General features: G+C 36.7%; 1 protein-coding gene across 2 annotated transcripts in view; it reads right to left on the reverse strand.

Annotated features, from left to right (window-relative positions):
- LOC127448416 (ceramide synthase 6-like) overlaps positions 1-21,887 on the reverse strand; it is a 427,716-nt gene that overhangs the window by 359,402 nt on the left and 46,427 nt on the right. The window contains exons 7-10 of one of the 2 annotated variants that reach the window (XR_007898524.1): positions 20,332-20,460; positions 19,053-19,159; positions 12,698-12,854; positions 8,081-9,753 (exon numbers count right to left, since the gene is read on the reverse strand). Coding sequence is in view for 1 of the 2 variants with exons in the window: in XM_051710918.1 (XP_051566878.1) it covers positions 9,604-9,753; positions 12,698-12,854; positions 19,053-19,159; positions 20,332-20,460 (543 nt within the window). In the remaining variant the exon portion in view is untranslated. Of the gene's footprint in view, positions 1-6,020; positions 9,754-12,697; positions 12,855-19,052; positions 19,160-20,331; positions 20,461-21,887 lie in introns of those variants that run through there. The other variant, XM_051710918.1, reaches the window with a different exon arrangement.

Consider the following 21,887-nt stretch of genomic DNA (forward strand, 5'->3'; position numbering starts at 1 on the left):
CTTTTACATCTGAAAGTCACGTGGTGCCTGTTTAGTTTCACTTTCACATCTAAAAGTGAAAATTAAAGTGGAGGTTTAGAGTAAAAAAGGACTTGATGGGTTAATTTTCATTTTTGGGTGAACTAATACTTTAAGTTTTTTTTTTTTTTTTTTTTGTCACCTTGCTTGACTTTTAATTTTCCTTTCTATGATAGTTAGAATGACAAATAATAACTTAATATACAGACACAACAGACAGATAGACAAATAGACAGACAGACAGATATGTAGACAGATGGATAGACGATTGACCAGACATGGATGGACAGACAGACAGATAGACAAATAGACAGATAGACAGACAGACAGTCGGAATAGATTAATGAATAGATTGACGGGTAGATTGACACATGCATAGATAGATGAATGAATAGATGGATAGACAGATGAATAGACAGATACTGTAGTAGATGGATAGACAAAGATAGACAGATAAATCGATAGACAGCTATAGATAAATATAGTTTTAGACTAGAAGTACTCTAGATAGTTAAAGACAGACAGATGGATTCCCAAGTTTGTACAGTAACAGTATGTTGCCAACATTTTAGGATGATGTAATCATGAAGTAGAGGTACTCATGAAGAGCACCTAATCATGAAGAGCCTGTTGATAAGAGATACTGACACACCCCAAAGAATAAAAGCACCACAAGTGTTTGAGTCTGTTGTGTTTATTTAATTAGTACCGCTGATAATCAGATATTCCAGCAAAGGCAGAGAATATGGTTTTATTTACTTTTCTTCATTGCCTTGTTTTGACATCAAATGTAAACCACACATCACAGCAATCTGTCTGCAGTGCAAAATGAGATGACGGTTAATTAGCTGCGGCACTTCTCTAGCTGTATTTGACAACAGAAGCGACCTGCCCAACATTCCAATAAAAAGCATCCAAAACACTCAAACCAAAAGCAGCTAAATAATCTGCCAACTAATGATTACATTTTTTCATTCTGAACTCAAAAAGCAACTATAAAATAAGCACAAAACCAGACAACATAACAAAATACCAGTGTTTGGCAACAAAGTGCATGTTCACTGTAAGTTGGTTTCAAGAAGCGTTATAGTTGTAGCTTTTAATAATGATTGATAGATTTCAAAATCTCATATGAATCTTGTTTTTGAAGTGTAAACTAAGAAAAGTAATAAAAGCAAACCATATTCATGATGGGCCTGAAAATACATAAAATATATTTGGAATACCACTGGGCATTAGATATGATAAAACGTCTCGGTTACATACGTAAACCTTGGTTCCCTGAGTGGGAACGAGGTGCTGCGTATGAACGCTATGGGACACCGTCTTAGTGTCACGTGGTCTGAAGCCCTTATACAGTCACGCCAATTTATTGGCTGATGGTGCTTAAGTGACACCCCTAGGGAGCTACATCACAGGCTCCATAAAGGTGGCCACTGTCGCGCCATCGATTCAGATTTTCTGCAAGAGGCACGAGCCTATGCAGTTACTTAAGAGTATGACCAGCTACGCAGCATCTCGTTCCGATTCAAGGAGACGTTCCCTCTTGTAGGAACTCTACACTGTGTATGAAAGCAATGGGAATGATATACATTCACGCCATGCGAACAGTAGCTGCCAACTGTCTAAACCCATGTGGAAAGCATACAGCGATGCACAAGCGAGCTAAAGCATCTGAATAAAAGAAATTATGGATTTACTCCTGTTCCAACAGAGAGAACCTGGGAAGCAGGAATCAATCCTTCATCCAGATTATAAAATCTAATAAATGTATGCGGAAAGGACCACCTTGCCACCATAAAAGTGTCCTCCAAGGACGCACCTCTAGCCAAAGTCCATGAGGATGCCATGCCCTTCATAGAATAGGCTCGAATACCTGAAGGCGAAGGTTAACCACGCACCTCATAAGCACTCATAATTGCATCAATAAGCCAATGAGACAGTCTTTGTTTGGACACCGAAACACCTCTGTTGTTATGCCATTTTCACTTCGCGCTGTACACCAAGAAGAGGAAAAAATAAAAACACCACTTAAACGTATATAGCCTCCTTGTTGATGGAGCTCTAGCATTTAGAATGGTATCAACCACAGCGGGTGAAAAACCATCCACCGTTTCTATGGCAGCAGAGCCTGGTAGCACCCACGCATCACTCTGAAGGGACAAAGCGCATGCCTCAGTGGTTGAAGTCCCTTTGTGGAGTTCATTCAGCACTGAAAAAGGTCTTGCACACAACAAGCCCATGGGATTGACCGCAGACGCCACGATCATGAGTCCTAAAAGCCTGTGAAATGTTCTCACAGGGAGAATACGTCCCACTCTGAACATCGCTAGATACTGGCATAATGACAGAACACGAACTGTAGACAGGCGCACCTGCATCGCCCGCGATTCTAGCTCCATACCTACAAACATAGTCTGTTGCCTTGGCAACAGGACGCTCTTGCCAAGTTTTACTCGCAGCCCTAGATTTTCTCTCTGAGTGAGCTAACACCAATCAATCATTGAGATAATTCAAAACGTGGACACCTTGAAGCCTCAAGGGCATCAGAGCTGCATCTATGCATCTATCCAAAGTGCGTGGTGCCAGAGTAAGTTTTAGACTCGTTTCGACACCTGCGTTATGCTCTTGTGATGCTGCATCTAGCTTTTGTAGCACAGGGACGAGTTTAGTATGAACTACCCTCCAGAGTGTGAAAATTAAGCTATGTAGACATAACCGCCCTCTATTCGAACGAAAGGACAAAATTGGTTCGCATTGCCCCCAAAAGTGAATCTGAGAGAGCGCCTGTGTTTTGGCGCAATCTGAATATGGAAATAAGCATCCTTCAAATCTTTTGTCACAAACCAGTCCCCCAGCTGTACTTGTGACATTATTTGTTTCTGTTTCAACATTCTGAATTGACATTTCATTAGAGTGAAATTCAAATATCTCAAATCCAGAATGGGATGCTAGATGACATGATATAACCTGCTCTATCGTTTGAATGACCCATTCTGAAACGTTTTGCAACGGCTGCCAGATGGGCAGACAGAGGAATTATTGTATGGCTCTCTCCTGTAGCACAACGTGTAACCACTAGATGTCGCTTTTAGTGAATGTTCTACAATCAGCGGCACAGCGGAAGGAGACCACTGTGCCTTCGCTACTGTGGCTGATTGAATGAAATTAATAATGTTTTGCCTGTATTACATCCAGGCATGTATAAAAAACACCCTTAAGTGTCTATAGCAGGGACGCTCATGGAATAAAACATCTTCCCTGGCATGTTGAATGGGGAAGAATGTAGGGAGAATCACCTTTTATAATATCTAGGCATGTATAAAAAGTCTTCCTTAAGTGTGTATACAGCAGGGATGCTTATGGAAAAAAACATCTTCCCTGGCATGTTGAACGGGGAAGACCGCAGGCATAATTGCCTTTTATAATATCTAAGCATGTATAAAAAACATCCTGTAGTGTGTATATAGCAGGGATTTTCATTGATAAAACTTCTTCCCAGGCATTTTGAGCAGGGAAGAGTGTGTGGACATGGGGGTTGTTGGGAACAAACTGGTCAGCCACAACGGCCCCAGCATTCCTATGGGGGGAAGCGTGTGGTGCTTCTGACTGTGTGTTTTGTGTACACTGTGTGAACATCGAATTCTGTTATGCATGTCTCGAGACCCTAGGTCATGGAAACAGATGCTGAATTCGGTATGCGATCACTCAATGTTTGCTCCCCAGCACAAGCTGCAGGGGGAAACTGAACTATATTCTGGTTGTTGGGCTTTCGAGGCATGTACAATGGCGAACTCATCCCGATACTGACCAAAGGGCAAACAGGGTAGAAAAGGATACGTTTATACAATCTAATTTCATTCACTGAATGGGGGGGGGTTAGTGTGAGCTAAATTAGTGTACTGAAAAACAGGTTAGACACTAAACCGGTCCCAGCATATACAATGGGTGAACAACGTGTAGTACTTGAGACAAAGTGCTTTTGCACTCTGGATAGAGAATTTAGTTGAGAATGCTCAACATTAATTCACAACGTTATTCGTGGGGGAGACGGACACAATTTTGAGCGTTCGAGGCATGAAGAACATGAACATGACTCGATAATGAACTCCGCTTCATCAATAAATATCTTAGAGGGCTTCGGCTGGTCAGAAGACTGTGGTCCTCTAAACGGCACCGATCTGAACCTCAAACACTCGACCGGGAGACACAATACATGTAGGGCGGAGCATTTGCTAATCTTGATTTGTAGAAGGAGGCAGAAAGTCCTTTGTCTATCACCCTCACAAACAAAAGCACAGCCTCGTCCAACTCGTTCCCCAGCGTGAGCCATGAGGGGAAATCGAGGGAAATTCCAAACAGAGCCGGTGAACTCAAAAAGGCACTCCTTAACGAGATGCACTTGGTTGGACTGCAAAGTCATCGTGTGTAGATCCAACAGCTGTCTGAAAAGAGCGACATCCATGCCACCATCGAAAAATCAAACAGAGATAGCAGTGCACGTCTCTTTTCTTGCCAGAACGCCCGCGTGATTCACGAAATGGGCAAAAGAAAAAACAAGTTAAAATACAATACCTCGCATCTCCTGATAGAATCCTGAGAAAATAATGGTACCGACGAAGCACTTGGTTGGTTCGCCATTTCTCAGTTGGGGAATATTCTCCTATTCCAGCCCCCTCATTCTGCGGCAGGGCTCACCGGTCCATGCAGGATCCCCTCCGCCGCAAACAGAGCTTCGAACGAGGAGGGGAGAGAGAGAGAGGCCGAGGCCACTCTTCCATTGCCTTAGTCATGTACATTCTCCCAGAATGACACAGAAAAAAAACCCAATAGGGACAAAGGGGCCCATTTTGTTTGCTTACCATTCAATGACAAATTCTCTCATACAGCGTTTCTCAATGGTGATGGCTCTCGCACGCATTGTTCATGAGAAAATGGCTGTCGAGCTAGGCCTCAGAGCATGTCTGATGAGAGAGCTTTCGCTCATGGGGAGGGCGACAAACACATGGAGGATTCCGGTGTCCGTTCGCACCTCTATCTTCTCAGACACAAAGCCAAAATCCCAAATAAACTGGCGTGATTGTATAAGGGCTTCAGATCATGTGACACTCGGACTCCCATATCGTTCATATGCAATGTAGAGTTCCTACGAGAGGGAACACCTGTATTGATGGTAGTCTTCAGCAAGCAACCGATAAATAACTCAGTGAAATACAAATTCCATTGCAATGCTTTCCTAGAAAATAGAGCTGGAATTTTTACAATTATTTCTATGTATAGGTGCAAGTTACCTCTACAACACTTCCTTAAAAGAAAAAAACAAAAAACAGACTCCATTCTCTTGATGGTTTAAAACTGAAGTGTGTAATTTTTATCTATATAAATACTTTTCTCATATCCCAGCATGATATGCAGCAATAACTATATTCCATTTGTAAGATGATTTCCTCAAAGTGTAAACACTGTGACTCTGTGGCACTATGAAACCATTGCTGTTTGTTTGAACATCCCAACCAGCCCAACACGGCAACACTGGCTCCACCAATGGCATAAGTTTGGGGCGGAACAATCTTTTTGTCCAACCAATGGGAGATAAGAGAATTTTTCGAGAAACCCGTTTGAAAAAATTCATTCTTTTCATAAGTTTGGTGTTGCAAGAGGCCCACAAAATGACACAGTTCAGTTTTAAGATTCTCAATAATACTTCCAAAGCTTCCCTTTTATCTTTTAGGACCAAAAATGAATCATGATCACAGAACACTGATATTGTTAATGAAGTGCTTGTGAAAATCTGTTTGGTGAAGGAATGCGAGTGATCCATGATGACCACTAATGAATGGTGATTCAGTTTGAACAACTGACTGATTGATTTCAAATTTGAGGATTCTGACTTTACCATTTCAAATACCACTTTTCCACCCAAACAGTGCTGATACTGAAGCTGGTGCACTTTTTTTAAAATGCCCTCTAGTACTGCATTATCTGAGAAAAAAAAAAGTTAGTAGTTTTTAACCAAAAATTTATTAGTGTGGATGTGGCCTACATAAGCTCTGCCCATAAGAAAAGTACATCGTGGTCTTTTGTTTACTAGGATAACTTTTGCATTTTAAGAACTTATTTTAAGTTTGAATTAATATCGGGTTGGTCAAGTAAATGCATGTTGCAACATACCACATCGTTTGAAATGTAGAGAAACATTTCTTCGATAAAAACACGTGGAATGATACTAGATTGGGCACCGGCTCTGGGACCCTGACAGTTGGAAAAAATAAATAAATACAAGACACAAATGCGAGAAAACTACTGTTCCCATAATGAACACATCAGCTCGCCTATATGATTATGAAAGAAAAAACTGCTTTAAAAACAGTGGTTCTCAACTGGTTTTGTTTCAGGTCCCAGATTTTACCTTGGACATCAAGTCACGACCACCACCGTACCATATTTAATCATTAATGTAGTCAAGGTCATACCTTCTTTTACCTTACATCATTTTGTTCATTATTTTCAAAGATGACACTTAAAGCACTATGGTACTACAGTACGTGGCCAGGTTTAAGGGCGGGCTAGGAGGGGCATTGCCCCCCTAGATTTTCCATGTTAACCCCTCCACCCACCAACCCCCCAGTCAGGTGAAAAGAGAACATTATGCCCACCCTAAAGGTCAAATTGCCCCCAAAGTCATGCCACCGTAAAAATGAATTGCCCTACCAATGGAGTGCGGCACCTCCACCAAAATGTTGGCACCCATTCACTTGCATTGTACTGACCTACAGAGCTGAAATATTATTCTAAAAATCATAATTTGTGTTCTGCAGAAGAAAGGAAGTCATACACATCTGGGATGGCATGAGGGTGAGTAAATGATGAGAGAATTTTCATTTTTGGGTGAACTATCCTTTTAAAGTGATAGTTCAGCCATAATTTAATATTCTGTCATCATTTCCCTATCCTCATTTTGTTCCAAACCTGTGTGACCTTCTATATTCTGTGGAACCCAAAAGATGTTAGACAGAATGTTAGGGACTGACAGTCTCAGTCATCATTCACTTTCAAAATACAGAGGAAAAAAAACATATTCACTGAAAGTAAATGGTGACTCAGGCAAACATTCTGTCTAAAATCTCCTTATTGTGTTGCATGGAAGAAAGAAAGTCATACGGGTTTGGAAAAAAATGATTGTGAATGATGACAGAATTTTCATTAATAATAATAATAAAAATAATAATTCTGTAATACATGTTAAATGTGTATTATGTAATGGAATGTAGGAAGTTAACGCCCATTATATCATTTGTGAAAGTAACGAGTTACTCACTACTTGAGTACTCTTTTAATTGGATACTTTCTTACTCTTACTCAGGTAATTATTTATGTTAGTACTTTTATTAAGTAATTGTACTTTTACTTGAGTACAGTTTTTGGCTACTCTACCCACCTCTGATCGATTTCTAACGACACTTTTTGTATTATTTACTTTAATCAGTGCTTTACTCGTCTGCCACAATAATCTAATGTCTTTAAATTATTTTATATTTTTATAAATGTATATTATTGTATTTTATTATAAATTATATTCATAATCAGGCACATTTTGATTATTAAATATTGAATTATCTTTATTTGGGGGCCCTTTTCTGCAACTATTGATATATGGGATTAATTTTATTAATTAATCGGCATGTCATGTAATTAATTTGATTAAATATTTTAATCGACTGAAAGCCCTAATACATATATACACACACACTGGCGGCCAAAAGTTTGGAATAATGTACAGATTTTGCTCTTATGGAAAGAAATTGGTACTTTTATTCACCAAAGTGGCATTCAACTGATCACAATGTATAGTCAGGACATTAATAATGTGAAAAATTACTATTACAATTTGAAAAAAAATGTCAATGAAGCTGTCAGCTGAGGACATGTGAGGCGTCTATTTCTCAAACTAGAGACTCTGATGTACTTATCCTCTTGTTTAGTTGTACATCTGGACTTCCACATCTCTTTCTGTCCTTGTTAGAGTCAGTTGTCCTTTGTCTTTGAAGACTGTAGTGTACACCTTTGTATGAAATATTCCGTTTTTGGGCAATTTCAAGCATTGAGCCTTCATTCCTCAAAACAATGATTGACTGATGAGTTTCTAGAGAAAGCTGTTTCTTTTTTGCCATTTTTGACCTAATATTGACCTTAAGACATGCCAGTCTATTGCATACTGTGGCAACTCAAAAACAAACACAAAGACAATGTTAAGGCTTCATTTAATGAACCAAATAGCTTTCAACTGTGTTTGATATAATGGCAAGTGATTTTCTAGTACCAAATTAGCAATTTAGCATGATTACTCAAGGATAAGGTGTTGGAGTGATGGCTGCTGGAAATGGGACCTGTCTAGATTTGATCAAAACTGACTTTTTTCAAATAGTGATGGTGCTGTTTTTTATATCAATAATGTCCTGATTATACTTTTTGATCAGTTGAATGCCACTTTGATGAATTAAAGTACCAATTTCCTTCCGAAACAGCAAAATCTGTACATTATTCCAAACTTTTGACCGCCAGTGTATATATATATATATATATATATATATGTCATCATCAGATGAGGTTTTTATTATAATTCACAAGATATGGAAATATGATATAAAAATATCAAAAATAAGATATAAAAATATGGATGAATATTGTCAATGATGAAAGATTTTAGTGATTCAATGTCAGTGATCGTTTTTACTTCACCTTTATAAGCTGCTGTTATACTGTAAATACCAATACGGTCTAACAGTAGAATTCTCCAGCACCGGCCACAGAGGAACACATAAAAAATGTAAAAAACTATCGCCATACATTTTTTGCAATATCTGATAGCAACAACTGGCACTGATTAATCAGTAAAACCGATATATCGGTCTATCTCTATATTAGAGTACCATGTAAATACCACGATACATGCATTTCAGTAATACTAAAGAACTCTAGTATCACTATCTGATACGATCACTGTACCATGGCACCAGCACAGTGCTTTTTGTCGTAAGGAGAGGGCATGTCATGCATCCTGCCAAAAGATATGTAGATGAATTTGCAGCACAGCCTAAAATCTTCTGTCAACAACAAAAGATATGGGGAGTGTTTTTCCCTACCTTTTTAATAGTTTATAAGCCTGTTTATTTTGTCATCCTAAGTACTGTATGATACGTCTGATTATCTGGATAATTGCATTTTATTATTTGCATTTGGCATTGTTTTTTCCCTGTTGTGTTAACCCAATCAGAACAGACCCACCAGTTGAGAACCACTGTGCTAAAAATCAAACAGTGAGCTGCACTTGAATCTAAAAGGTGCTGTGATAACTGAGTACCAATAATGCATGATAAACAACCACAAAACGAAAGCAAACAAACAAAACATAAAGGGAAAAACATCTGGGGGGAAATTGGAGAAAACAAAAAGCCGAAACAGAACCGCAGTCACATTATTGAGAATTTCCAGAACTAGTCTAGCAATGTTCATGTTCTGACACAACAGAGTGATGCAGGTTCCATCAGCAGTCTGGGACCCAGTGAAATGTCCAGAGCTGGACAGTTAGTGTTCATCTGGACAGGGAGACAAGGACATGTATCCGTTTGTGCCGTGGGCCCCGTTGGTCCCATTAGTGTGGTGTTTCTGAGGGGGAGGCCGAACCTCATCTTCATCAGAGCTGAACTCAACGTCACTGCGGTCATCCTTTGACACCTAGACAGGCAGAAACAGTTATGATGAGCAACTAGAGAAAGAGCACACTATACTTGGTTGTTGAGGATATAGAAGTTGCGTGCTGTTTTAAAAGAATAAAATGAAAAACACGTATCTCCAATTTTGGCAATTTGGACTTTTTACCATAGGCGGAATACACCGAATGACCTATTCCTACTGTTTGAATTTTGCATCGAAATGACCAATGAAAAGATGTTTAATCAGGATATCTGTTTAAGAAGTATCTCCATTGGCCTTGAGAAGTGGGGTATGTCCCGCTCTTATGTTTTGAAGAGTAGTGAAGAGATTGCCTACATCACTCTGGCTCTGTGATTTCCCAGACAACCAAAGACATTCATGCACGCACAATGTCAGGTGGCTTTAAAAAGTAGACTATACCAGCCATATACAGATGCCAGATTTCCATCTTCATGAAACAGCGAGTGAAGGCTAATTCTGACGTGCCTCGAAACCGAACTGTCCACTCAACAACTGGACAAGAAAGCCTAGTCATAAAACTGATTTCGACCTAAAATAGTAAGTGAAAGCTCAGATTATATCCAAAAATAAATTCTCTAGCAATCGATAACCTACCAACTGAGTTCTGGGAACATGAACAGTTAGACTTGAGTCTGTAACTGAACATGCACTATTGGAACCCATGATAAGAAAACCGTGTATGTCCACATTTGCTAACAAAAATCCAAGTCCAATTAAAATATTGAACAGTTCACTAACAGATTTCTATTTATGGAAATAAAGGTGACTAATTATGTTATTTTCGATTCATTTTGTGAGATTATTTATGAGAAAAAGAGTTTTTCCATGCTCTTGAAAAATAAATTTTTTGGAGATATGTGGTTTTCATCAGACAGTGACTGTGTCTCGTTTGGAAGGCTGCGTGCTAGGTAGGATGCGTCCTTCGAAGGCTGCAGTATACCGAGCGTCCTCCTTTAAAGGACGAACAGAAACGGAACGTAACATGGTTGCTATGACAGTACGCCATTCTTTAACATGCGCGAGCGCTTTGAGTGAGAAGGGAACAAAGTCCCTCTGGAAGGGAATGCATGAGGTACATTTTAAGAGAGTTATAATGACGTAAAGAGAAAAGTAAATAGATTTTACTGGTGTACTTTTAGTCTAATACTTTAATTATATATTAATATATTTATACATATTATATACTCTGCACCCATCTACTGAGGTACTTCAACTTTACATTACTTGCGTCTGAACATCATATTTACAGGCAAATTGGCGTCATTTTTTTTTAGACATTTCCGTTGAAGCAAAGAATTGTGGGTTGTGAATGCCCACGAAAGATACACCTCATGCATCCTCCGAATTCCTGTGAAAGAAGGTCGCATTCGAAGGCTGCATTCGAAGTGTCCTACTCGCTTTTCTGAAACAAGACAGCCTCGATGACGTATGCAGCCGACAAATGCGACCTCCGGAGGACGCAGCCTTCCAAACAAGACACAGCCAGTGACGTTATGCAGATCCTGAATGCAGAATGACGTGCTTCGATGTAACCGGAGTGCTTCAGGGGGATCCTCGCTGCATATACAAAAAGTGCAGAAATGCAAGATAATGATGCGGGTATACGTGCACTTCATGACATCAAGCAGTTTAAACCTTTTTACTGAAACAATTTATTTAAGCAGTGTCAGACAGAATCTGAAAAATACTTTAAACCTCTCCACAGCATCTCACAGATTACGTCTTGTAATGTATTGCTGATGCAGCGCTTTGATGGCTGAAACAGCAGCGGTGCATAAATGCACTAAACTTAAAGCATTAAAGAAAAGAAACTTCTCTCTGAAGGTTTTACTGTGCTGTTCACTTCTGAGCACAGCAAGCATACGCACAAATGCTTTTCAAGTAGTTGCTTCTCTCAAGTAATTAGAGAATTGCATCTCCAAGTAAAACCAACAGCACTAAATATATTAATGTTAGTATTCCACCCAACTAATCGACTAGTCAGTTGTTGGAAGACTAGTCGATTATTCGACCACCGTGGCACATAATTAAAACTTGATTGTCTTGTATGATTGATAATAATAGCAATGTCATTCTTACAATCTCACCAACATCCTTTCAGTGACGTTATAACAGTGAAATTAGTCACAAGTAACTTTATGAATGATAGAAAATTGTTGGAGTTGGAGTATTGTTTTTATCCCTCTGCACATTGTGGTATAATTAGATTTTTTTTATGCAATTTGTTTTCTAATAACCTACATTTGGCTAGTATTTATGTAGGATTAATTCCCTACCCTAACAATATATCTGCAAGTATGTGAAACTAACTCCTAAACAGAACTCTGAAAAGTTTAATGCATCCATATGCACACGATGATGGTTTTTCGCTCTCTTCTCTTTTCAATCACAACTACTTACATGTAATGGATTCCATTTTCCCACCTTGAAAGCAGCAGTGAAGACAGAAAAAGCACATCAAAGGAGATATACAGCAAAAGAATCATTGCTTACGAATAGGCCATTTACCCAGAACAAGTTTGATACATCTTGAAACACCATTTTGCTTATGTAAAGTCATAATTAGAGTGAACAGCAAATGTTGAACAGGACTCGATTTTATCCAAGTCATTATATATTGATGACAGACAACAAAGACAAACATTTGCTCTTTGGAATAACTGTGAATTGTACACAGTAACTCCAGAAATGTGTGTTAAAGTAAATGGGAGCTACATATCAGTAGAAAACTCAACTCCGTGGTAAACACTCATTTTTACTGTTTACACCCTTCACAAGCGTACCATGATCAATGGACCTAATAACATGACGAAGATTAAATAAATCTGTCATCTGTCATGTTACCATGGCAATAGCGTTTGCTAATTCAATGGTAAAAGATGAAAGAGCCAGTCAGATGTCCGCAGCAGCGAGGGTCAGGTGTTTTTAATAGTGTGTCTCTCACCTTGCCTCTGGAAATGGCCCTCCAGGCGATGCGCACTATGAGATAAGACCAGAAGGTGTGCAGGGCCTGCAGCAGCATGAGGAGCAGGTTAAACACCCACCAGGATGGATACGGACCCACAATCTCCCAGCTCTCAAACAGAGTGCTGTTTAAAATCCTGCAAATGCACACACACACACATACACAATAGATATATAGGATTAGGTCAGTTTGGGGTTGTCACAATACCAACTTTTCATAAGTTTTCAGCATGAATGAGTAAAATCGAGTGAAAAACAAACAACAGGATAGAAATCTAAAACTAGCACATCTAGAGTCACCTTAGCTTGAACTATAGGTACAATAACATTAGTTGTGCAACAAATTTTGATAATCAATCTGTTGATTATTTCTTCGATTAATTTAATAAAAGATACATGTTGCTTCCTGTACATCATAAAAAAATATATTTTTTAATTTAAAATATAAATGTATTATTGTATGCTATACATTGTGTAAAAGGTGTAAAATATAGAATTTAAATGTATATATACATTTATACAATATATACCGCATATAGTTTTTTTTTTACAAAAAACAAAACTGTCCACAATTGGGAAGCACGAGGACAATTTATAATTCAATTATAATTTATTATTCACATATAAAAGCATAAATGAGAATGAACGAGTGAAAAACTTTTTAGGATAGAAATAAAAACTTAGTACATCTAAAGTCACCTCAGCTTGGATAACAACTAAGAATTATTTGGATAATCAATTAAATGTTGATTATTTCTTCGATTAATCGGACAAAAGCCAAATTTTGTTTGATAAAAATAAAATACAAATATATGTAAAATTAATGACTGAATTTTATACATTGTGTAAAAAAGGTGTAAAATATATATGTAACAATATAAACTGCATTTCGTTTTTCCAAATAAATAAATAAATAAAATGAAAAACTGTTCACTGTTAGGAAGCAAGAGGACAATTTATTATTAAATTGCAACTTATTAATGATTTATAAATGCATAACTGAATGGAAAAAAAAAATCTGAGTATTTTACAGGAAAACAAGACAAAGATAGCCTACTCTAAAAGAATGTTTTTTTGCAGAGTTTACAGAAAAATCTCAGAATCATGAGAGTAAAATGAAAACTATACTCTCTTGTGGATGCTATGGTAAATTTGGTCTCTGAAATGTCAGTATAGTTTTAAAAGTACTTAAAAATCTCCATTTATCAGGCCAGGATGTATTACTAATTCAGTGTAGGGCTATGCAATAATCAAGTGTGTGCAATTTCTAAACTGCAGCAAGCTACAATTATATATCTTTTTTTTTTTTACTCAGAATTCTGTAATTGTTTAATTTGCTATTGTGATTTGTGCACATCTTTTGTACACTGATGAGATCTCACCAATCAGAATAAAGGCATCAGTGAGAGAACAGAAATCGTGAAGGTAAATAAACAATAAAGAGAAATGAAAAGACAAAGAAATAATTGACGCTATCATCTCACACATGCAAAGACAATTTTCCCCTCCTGAAATGTTTTTGAACACTGACATTTTTGAGAGTAAAATTAATGAATAAGGAAAAACTTTTGCCAAAAAACCAATTAAAGTCACAATCACAATATCTATCAAAAAATTATTTGTTAACAAATATTAAGTGTTTGTACGTAAAAAAAAATTATCTGTAATTTATGTAACAATTTTTTTCATCTTTATCCTTAATCATCCATTATCTATATTAACCATAAAATTGCTGTATTGCAGTCCATTATAATTCAACCAGACCAAGATGAACACCCAAATTCACTACATGGCCAAAAGTACACTGGTGGTCAAAAGTTTGGAATAATGTACAGATTTTGCTCTTATGGAAAGAAATTGGTACTTTTATTCACCAAAGTGGCATTCAACTGATCACAATGTATAGTCAGGACATTAATAATGTGAAAAATTACTATTAAAATTTTGAACTACTTCAAAGAGTTCTCATCAAAAAATCCTCCACGTGCAGCAATGACAGCTTTGCAGATCCTTGGCATTCTAGCTGTCAGTTTGTCCAGATACTCAGGTGACATTTCACCGCACACTTCCTGTAGCACTTGCCATAGATGTGGCTGTCTTGTCGGGCACTTCTCACGCACCTTACAGTCTAACTGATCCCACAAAAGCTCAATGGGGTTAAGATCCATAACACTCTTTTCCAATTATCTGTTGTCCAATGTCTGTGTTTCTTTGCCCACTCTAACCTTTTCTTTTTGATTTTCTGTTTCAAAAGTGGCTTTTTCTTTGCAGTTCTTCCCATAAGGCCTGCACCCCTGAGTCTTCTCTTTACTGTTGTACATGAAACTGGTGTTGAGCGGGTAGAATTCAATGAAGCTGTCAGCTGAGGACATGTGAGGTGTCTATTTCTCAAACTAGAGACTCTGATGTACTTATCCTCTTGTTTAGTTGTACATCTGGCCTTCCACATCTCTTTCTGTCCTTGTTAGAGTCAGTTGTCCTTTGTCTTTGAAGACTGTAGTGTACACCTTTGTATGAAATCTTCAGTTTTTTTGGCAGTTTCAAGCATTGTATAGCCTTCATTCCTCAAAACAATGATTGACTGACGAGTTTCTAGAGAAAGCTGTTTCTTTTTTGCCATTTTTGACCTAATATTGACCTTAAGACATGCCAGTATATTGCATACTGTGGCAACTCAAAAACAAACACAAAGACAATGTTAAGCCTCATTTAACGAAACAAATAGCTTTCAACTGTGTTTGATATAATGGCAAGTGATTGTCTAGTAACAAATTATCAATTTAGCATGATTACTCAAGGATAAGGTGTTGGAGTGATGGCTGCTGGAAATGGGGCCTGTCTAGATTTGATCAAAAATGACTTTTTACAAATAGTGATGGTGCTGACTATACATTGTGATCAGTTGAATGCCACTTTGGTGAGTTAAAGCACCAATTTCCTTCCGAAACGGCAAAATCTGTACATTATTCCAAACTTTTGGACGCCAGTGTATGTGGACACCTGCTTTTAAGGAACTGGATTTAGGTTTTTCAGCTACACTCATTACTAACAGGCACATAACATCAAACATACAGTACAGCCATACAATCTCATTAGACACACATTTTTAGTATAATGTGGCACACTAAAAAGCTCTGTGACTTTCATAGTGGCACTGTCATAGAATTTCACCAGTAAAATAATTGACTGTGTCAGGTGTGGAAAAACTTGACTGGCCTGCACAGACCTGAAACGCATTTAACAGCAGCTCTATAAATGCCATTTTATAATCTCTACAAAGTAACATTGAAGAAAGATAATAGACTTCAAAAACTATAGTCACATTTAGCCACGAAACAGCATGCACATCAACGGTTCCACTGCTGTCGGAATGAAAATCACACTGCATGATTAATCCATTTACCTTATGCAATTACAGCAACAATGAATACATCACAGCTATTTAAAAGTCACAGCACACACTAAGAGAAGGTGAATGAATAGAATGTCTTTCCAGCCCTAAATGATTAATGCGGAAAATGGGTGGGAAAGCACAGATGACTCATTCTGAATGAATATGAATAGTGGAACCAAAAAAAGCCACAGTAGAGAAAGTTTTCCAGAAGGGAGCCAAGGAGTCAGAGTGCTTAATCCCGTTCTGTTCACACTGAGTTCAGTTCAGTTATTTGCAGGAGTGACAACTGCAATCAAATCCACTTTCAACAAATTCAGTTAGTGAAAATGGTTTCATTAATTAAAAAAAAAAATAAATAAATAAATTTGCAGCATTTTCTGTTGCAGTTCCTCCTTCTCAGTTGTAAACAGCGCTGCTCTTCCGGGTGTGTCACACGTGTGACGGTTCTCGTGTGAACATGACAATGCGATTACGTCACACGCGCATACCGCTGCTGACCGGAAGCGACGGTTTATTGTTAAAAAGTACTTATATTTGTAGCTTTTTTGCACCATAAGCGATCGTGTTGCTTTCACTTGGATTTTAAGGACCTTCTGAGCAAAGATATTTTTTTATTTTTCTTCAAATGTGTTCTGCTGAAGAAGTCATACACATCTGGGATATCATGAGGGTGAGTAAATGATGAGAATTTTCATTTTTGGGTGAACTATCCCATGAATTAAAAAATGTCAAGTGGTGTAACCAAGTGTTAAAATACTTTCCTTACATCTTGAATACACATGAGTGAACACCACTTTCAGAAATTGACTTTTTTATTAAGGGGCAATTTTTGCCCCTGGATTTGATTTTCAAGAAAAAAGGTAATTTATTCATTTTATTATTTATTATTCATATTTATTTATTTTTTTTAAACTTTATTATGGTAAAATATGTTTGGTCTCATCTGTCGACTTCAACTGAATGAATTAATACATTTCAAGAATTCTAAAAATTAAATTAACATCAATTCATATTTTAAGCCATAATATGTATAACTTGGACCAAAACAGAATAACAATAACTGTTACAAATAAAAAACAGATGTATATATTATAAGGGCATTTTTTGCCCCCACATTTTGAATTTCTAGGGCATTTTGTCATTTTTGGTGGCATTTTTGCCCCTTAATTTCTGACCCTTGTGTACACAACTTTATCGTTAATTTCAAAAAAGTTTTCAAACATTTTTTATTTTTTATTATTATTATTTTTTTACAAATATCATTAATCTTTAAGTCACAAATATCAAGAAGTTGTCTTGGGTTACTCTTTTTGACCTGAACAAAATGTGCCTATTCAAAATATCTGATCAATTAAAAAAACTTAAACACAGTCATAAGGACACATTTTATTCTTGGCATATGACAAAACAATAGGTATGTGCATGTTTGTTACACCACCTGACTTTGATTTGGTGGACAAACGTTTTTAAAACTTTAATAATATTTAAAAAACAAAATTACAATATTTGATAAAAAAAAATATGTATAAAAAAAGAAATAATAATAAAAGATCCCAAACTACTAGTGCCAACATTCAAGAATTTCAGCTTTTAATTAAACTTATTTCTTTTCTTTTTTTTTTCTTTTTTTTTTACTGTTTCTGGACAGTTACACCATGTGATATTTTTCAAGCCTCAGAAAAAAATATCAGAATGACTTTGAACTCGGAAATTGAACACATGCTCATCATGGTAGAGGTGTATTTAATAATTGTTTTGTGCGAAATGCATTTTAAATTAATTTTTTAATAAGTTAACATATCCGGACAAACAAATGAATAGGGCTGGGTATTGGCAGCCACCTCACGATACGATACATATTGCGATACACGTCAAGCTTAGATATATCGCGATACATCAAGATATCATGATTTTATTCCACTTATAATTCCAACTCCTTTTGGTATATTTCAGTTATACTGTACATTTTGCTCACATACAGTATAAAAGAAATTATCTTTCAGCTAATGCTTTTAATAATTGACAAAACTTTTTAAATTATGGAAATATACATTTTACACATTTATTTTATCATTAGTTTTTCATCTTTTTGGTCACATTTTAGCATTTTAAAAATATAGTCCATGTATTACATCAATAAATAAGTCTTAAAATTGCTTATTATATTGAACATACATTATATATATATATATATATATATATATATAAAATATACTCACATTACACAGAAAGAGTCAAAACTTTTACTCACAGCATGCAATGAAAAGATCTCACAAGTAAGTGAATTCTAAAAAATTACCAGCCAGTGGTGAATCAAACACATTTTTCGGTACATATGGGAGGGGTGTACGGCCATATGATTGTAGAGGGTTGCAGATAGAAAGAAAGAGTGATCGTGGGATTTAAGAATCGATTTTTTTGCCCGGCCCTAGAGCCAAATGCGTAAGAGAGGCACAATATGTCTGCGAGAGAAACAGGCTCAGTTTTAGTCTCTCTCGCGCTTCATAGAAATGGCTCTGACTGCACCGAGGAACACCACTTTCAGAGTTTACACTTATTTAGATGACCTGCTTCTTCTTTATTAAAATGCTAAACATGATATGAATGCACAAATAGTTGAATATAAATATCGATACATGGATCTAAAATTTAAGATAAGAGTTACATCTGTTAAACCAAGAGCCTATCTATTCTCTCTCATTCTCATCCACATCTCTACACTACTGCTGTAGCCATAGTAACCATTACTTGGCAACAATACTTACTGAAGGTGTCAAAACCTGAAATGAAAATGCTGCAAGATCTTAAAATTATGTCTGAGAACAAGAGGTTGAGAGGTGAGTTGTCAGACGGCAGCGTGTACATTATTAACAGCGTTCAACACATATCATTGACAGTGTTATTGACAGGACTATAAAGACAGAGATGAGATGTTTCTTACCATACAGGATATATTCCCAATCTGCAACTGATGAACACCAGAGCAAACATGACGAACAGAATGTTGCACAGTCTCTGGCACTTGGCGTAGTTGGCCATTTTAGCAGCCTACAAACACAAAGCTTATATCATGACTTGTAACAACAGAATGCATACAACTAGCATGAGTAACCGTACCTTGAATAGACTGTATTATGGAACCGATAATATAGACCATAAAGAACTAATAAATTATTAAAATGATCTTGGTCCACATTGAAGAATTCTGTATGATGGATCAAATCCTATCTCAAAACAGTGCTTGTTTTTTGTATAGGACTGCTTTCAATGTATCAAAACCAGCAGCATTTCTTTGGTCACAAAGTACCAATCAAAGGTTTGGACAGATTTATGTTTCTCATGATCTTAAAAACCTTTTGTTCTGCTGAAATGTTAGCAATTAGTTTTGTAGAAAAGTTGTGCCTCATTACTTGAACTCAAATTTTAACATATATATTATGATATTATATTTTTTATAAATGTTCTAAAAGTAAATAGTATTGTAATAAATAGTTTTAATAAATAATATCTAAAAAATATAAAAATATATTTTGAGGGTGTTCCTGTACACTGGACACTTGTTGCTTTTTTCCTTCACTCTCCAGTCCTAGTTATCCATAAAAAAAATATATATATATATATATATATATATATATATATATATATATATATACATACATACATACATACATACATACATATATATATACATATATATATATATATATATATATATATATATATATATATATATATACACACATATATATATATCCACACACACATATACAATTTAAATCCAATACTGTTGTATTAAGTGTGTTTAACTTAAATATCGATCAGTCTCTCACCCACATGTATCATATCGCTTCTGAAGACAGTGGATTTAACCACTGGAGTCATATGGACTTTTATGCTGCCTTTATGTGCTTTTTGGAGCGTTGAAGTTCTTGTCACCATTCACTTGCATTTAATGTACCTACAGAGCTGAGATATTCTTCTAAAAATCTTAATTTGTGTTCAGCAGAAGAAAGTAAGTCATACACATCTGGGATATCATGAGGGGGAGTAAGTAATGAGAGAATTTTCATTTTTGGGTGAACTATTCCTTTGATTGCTTTAAGTGATACAAAAATAATAAGTCGGTGTCCAAACCTTTATTGGTAGTGGTACACACTGCAAATTGACTACATAATAAATGATCATAAATTTGTATAATATATAGAAAAAGAGCAGATCACCTCTAGTAGAACATCAGCTGCATCGTGCAGACACATGACAAGAGTTCCCACTCGAGCCATGTTATTCACATATGAGAAGGTGATCAGAGAGATTGTCGCCACATGATGCAGGAACATGAGCAGGAAGTCCTGCAGGAAATCACACGGACAGAGTGTAAACATAGATGTAATGTTTGTGTAATTTTAATTTGAATGTGTAAGTTTATGTAATCAAGAACTGTCATTCCTACTATGCAGTACATTTCATGTCCCCTTCATAGATGTCTGGATATATTGGCTAAAATACTATTTTTTTTTTAAGGATGGAAATCATAACAATATCACAATTCAGTGAACATGACATACATTTTAAATATTTTCACTACTTTGGTTCGAGTGCAGTGTTGCTGCAGAGTTTTTAAAATCAGATTTAAGACTTTTAAAGACCTTTTTCAAGAACTGAACAAATAAAATTAATACCGTATCCTCATACCAAAACAAACCAACTCAATCTCAGAATAAATCATAAATCACAGACACTTACTTAAACAGGCAGGGGCACACATCCAAAATGGCCTTTCCATTACTTATCAGTAAAACAGGGTAGGCTATATGCAAGTTTAAAATACACAAGACATGTTTTCCACATATACAGTTGAAGTCAGAAGTTTACATACACCTTAGCCAAATACATTTTAACTCAGTTTTTCACAATTCCTGACATTTAATCATAGAAAACATTCCCTGTCTTCCCTGAATGTGAAATGTCAAAATAATAGTGGAGAGAATGATTTATTTCAGCTTTTATTTATTTCATCACATTCCCAGTGGGTCAGATGTTTACATACACTTTGTTAGTATTTGTTAGCATTGCTTTTACATTTTTTTTAATTGGATCAAATGTTTTGGGTAGCCTTCCACAAGCTTCTCACAATAAGTTGCTGGAATTTTGGTCCATTCGTCCAGACAGAACTGGTGTAACTGAGTCAGGTTTGTAGGCCTCCTTGCTCGCACATGCTTTTTCAGTTCTGCCCACAAATTTTCTATCGGATTGAGGTCAGGGCTTTGTGATGGAAACTCCAATACCTTGACTTTGTTGTCCTTAAGCCATTTTGCCACAACTTTGGAGGTATGCTTGGGGTCATTGTCCAGGGAAGACCCATTTGCAACAAGCTTTAACTTAAGGCTGATGTCTTGAGATGTTGCTTCAATATATCCACATAATTTTCCTTCCTCATGATGCCATCTATTTTGTCAGTCCCTCCTGCAGCAAAGTACCCCCACAACATGATGCTGCCACCCCCATGCTTAACAGTTGGATGGTGTTCTTTGGCTTGCAAGCCTCACCCTTTTTCCTCCAAACATAACAATGGCCATTATGACCAAACAGTTCAATGTCAGTGGCTTGATGATTGGTTCCTAGGCTCGGGGCGCCGCTCACAGTCGTGCCCCGCCCCCGTTCCTTTCTTCCCGGAAATGCATGAGGAGCTGACAAGATCGTGGGAGGCACCTTTTTCAACTGGAAAAAGTTCGCTACCCTTCTGCGCAAGGGCGTGATAGAGCCTGTACCTCCAGCT

Source organism: Myxocyprinus asiaticus, chromosome 11 (assembly GCF_019703515.2).
Source record: "Myxocyprinus asiaticus isolate MX2 ecotype Aquarium Trade chromosome 11, UBuf_Myxa_2, whole genome shotgun sequence".
In the NCBI taxonomy this organism is placed as follows: Eukaryota; Metazoa; Chordata; class Actinopteri; order Cypriniformes; family Catostomidae; genus Myxocyprinus; species Myxocyprinus asiaticus.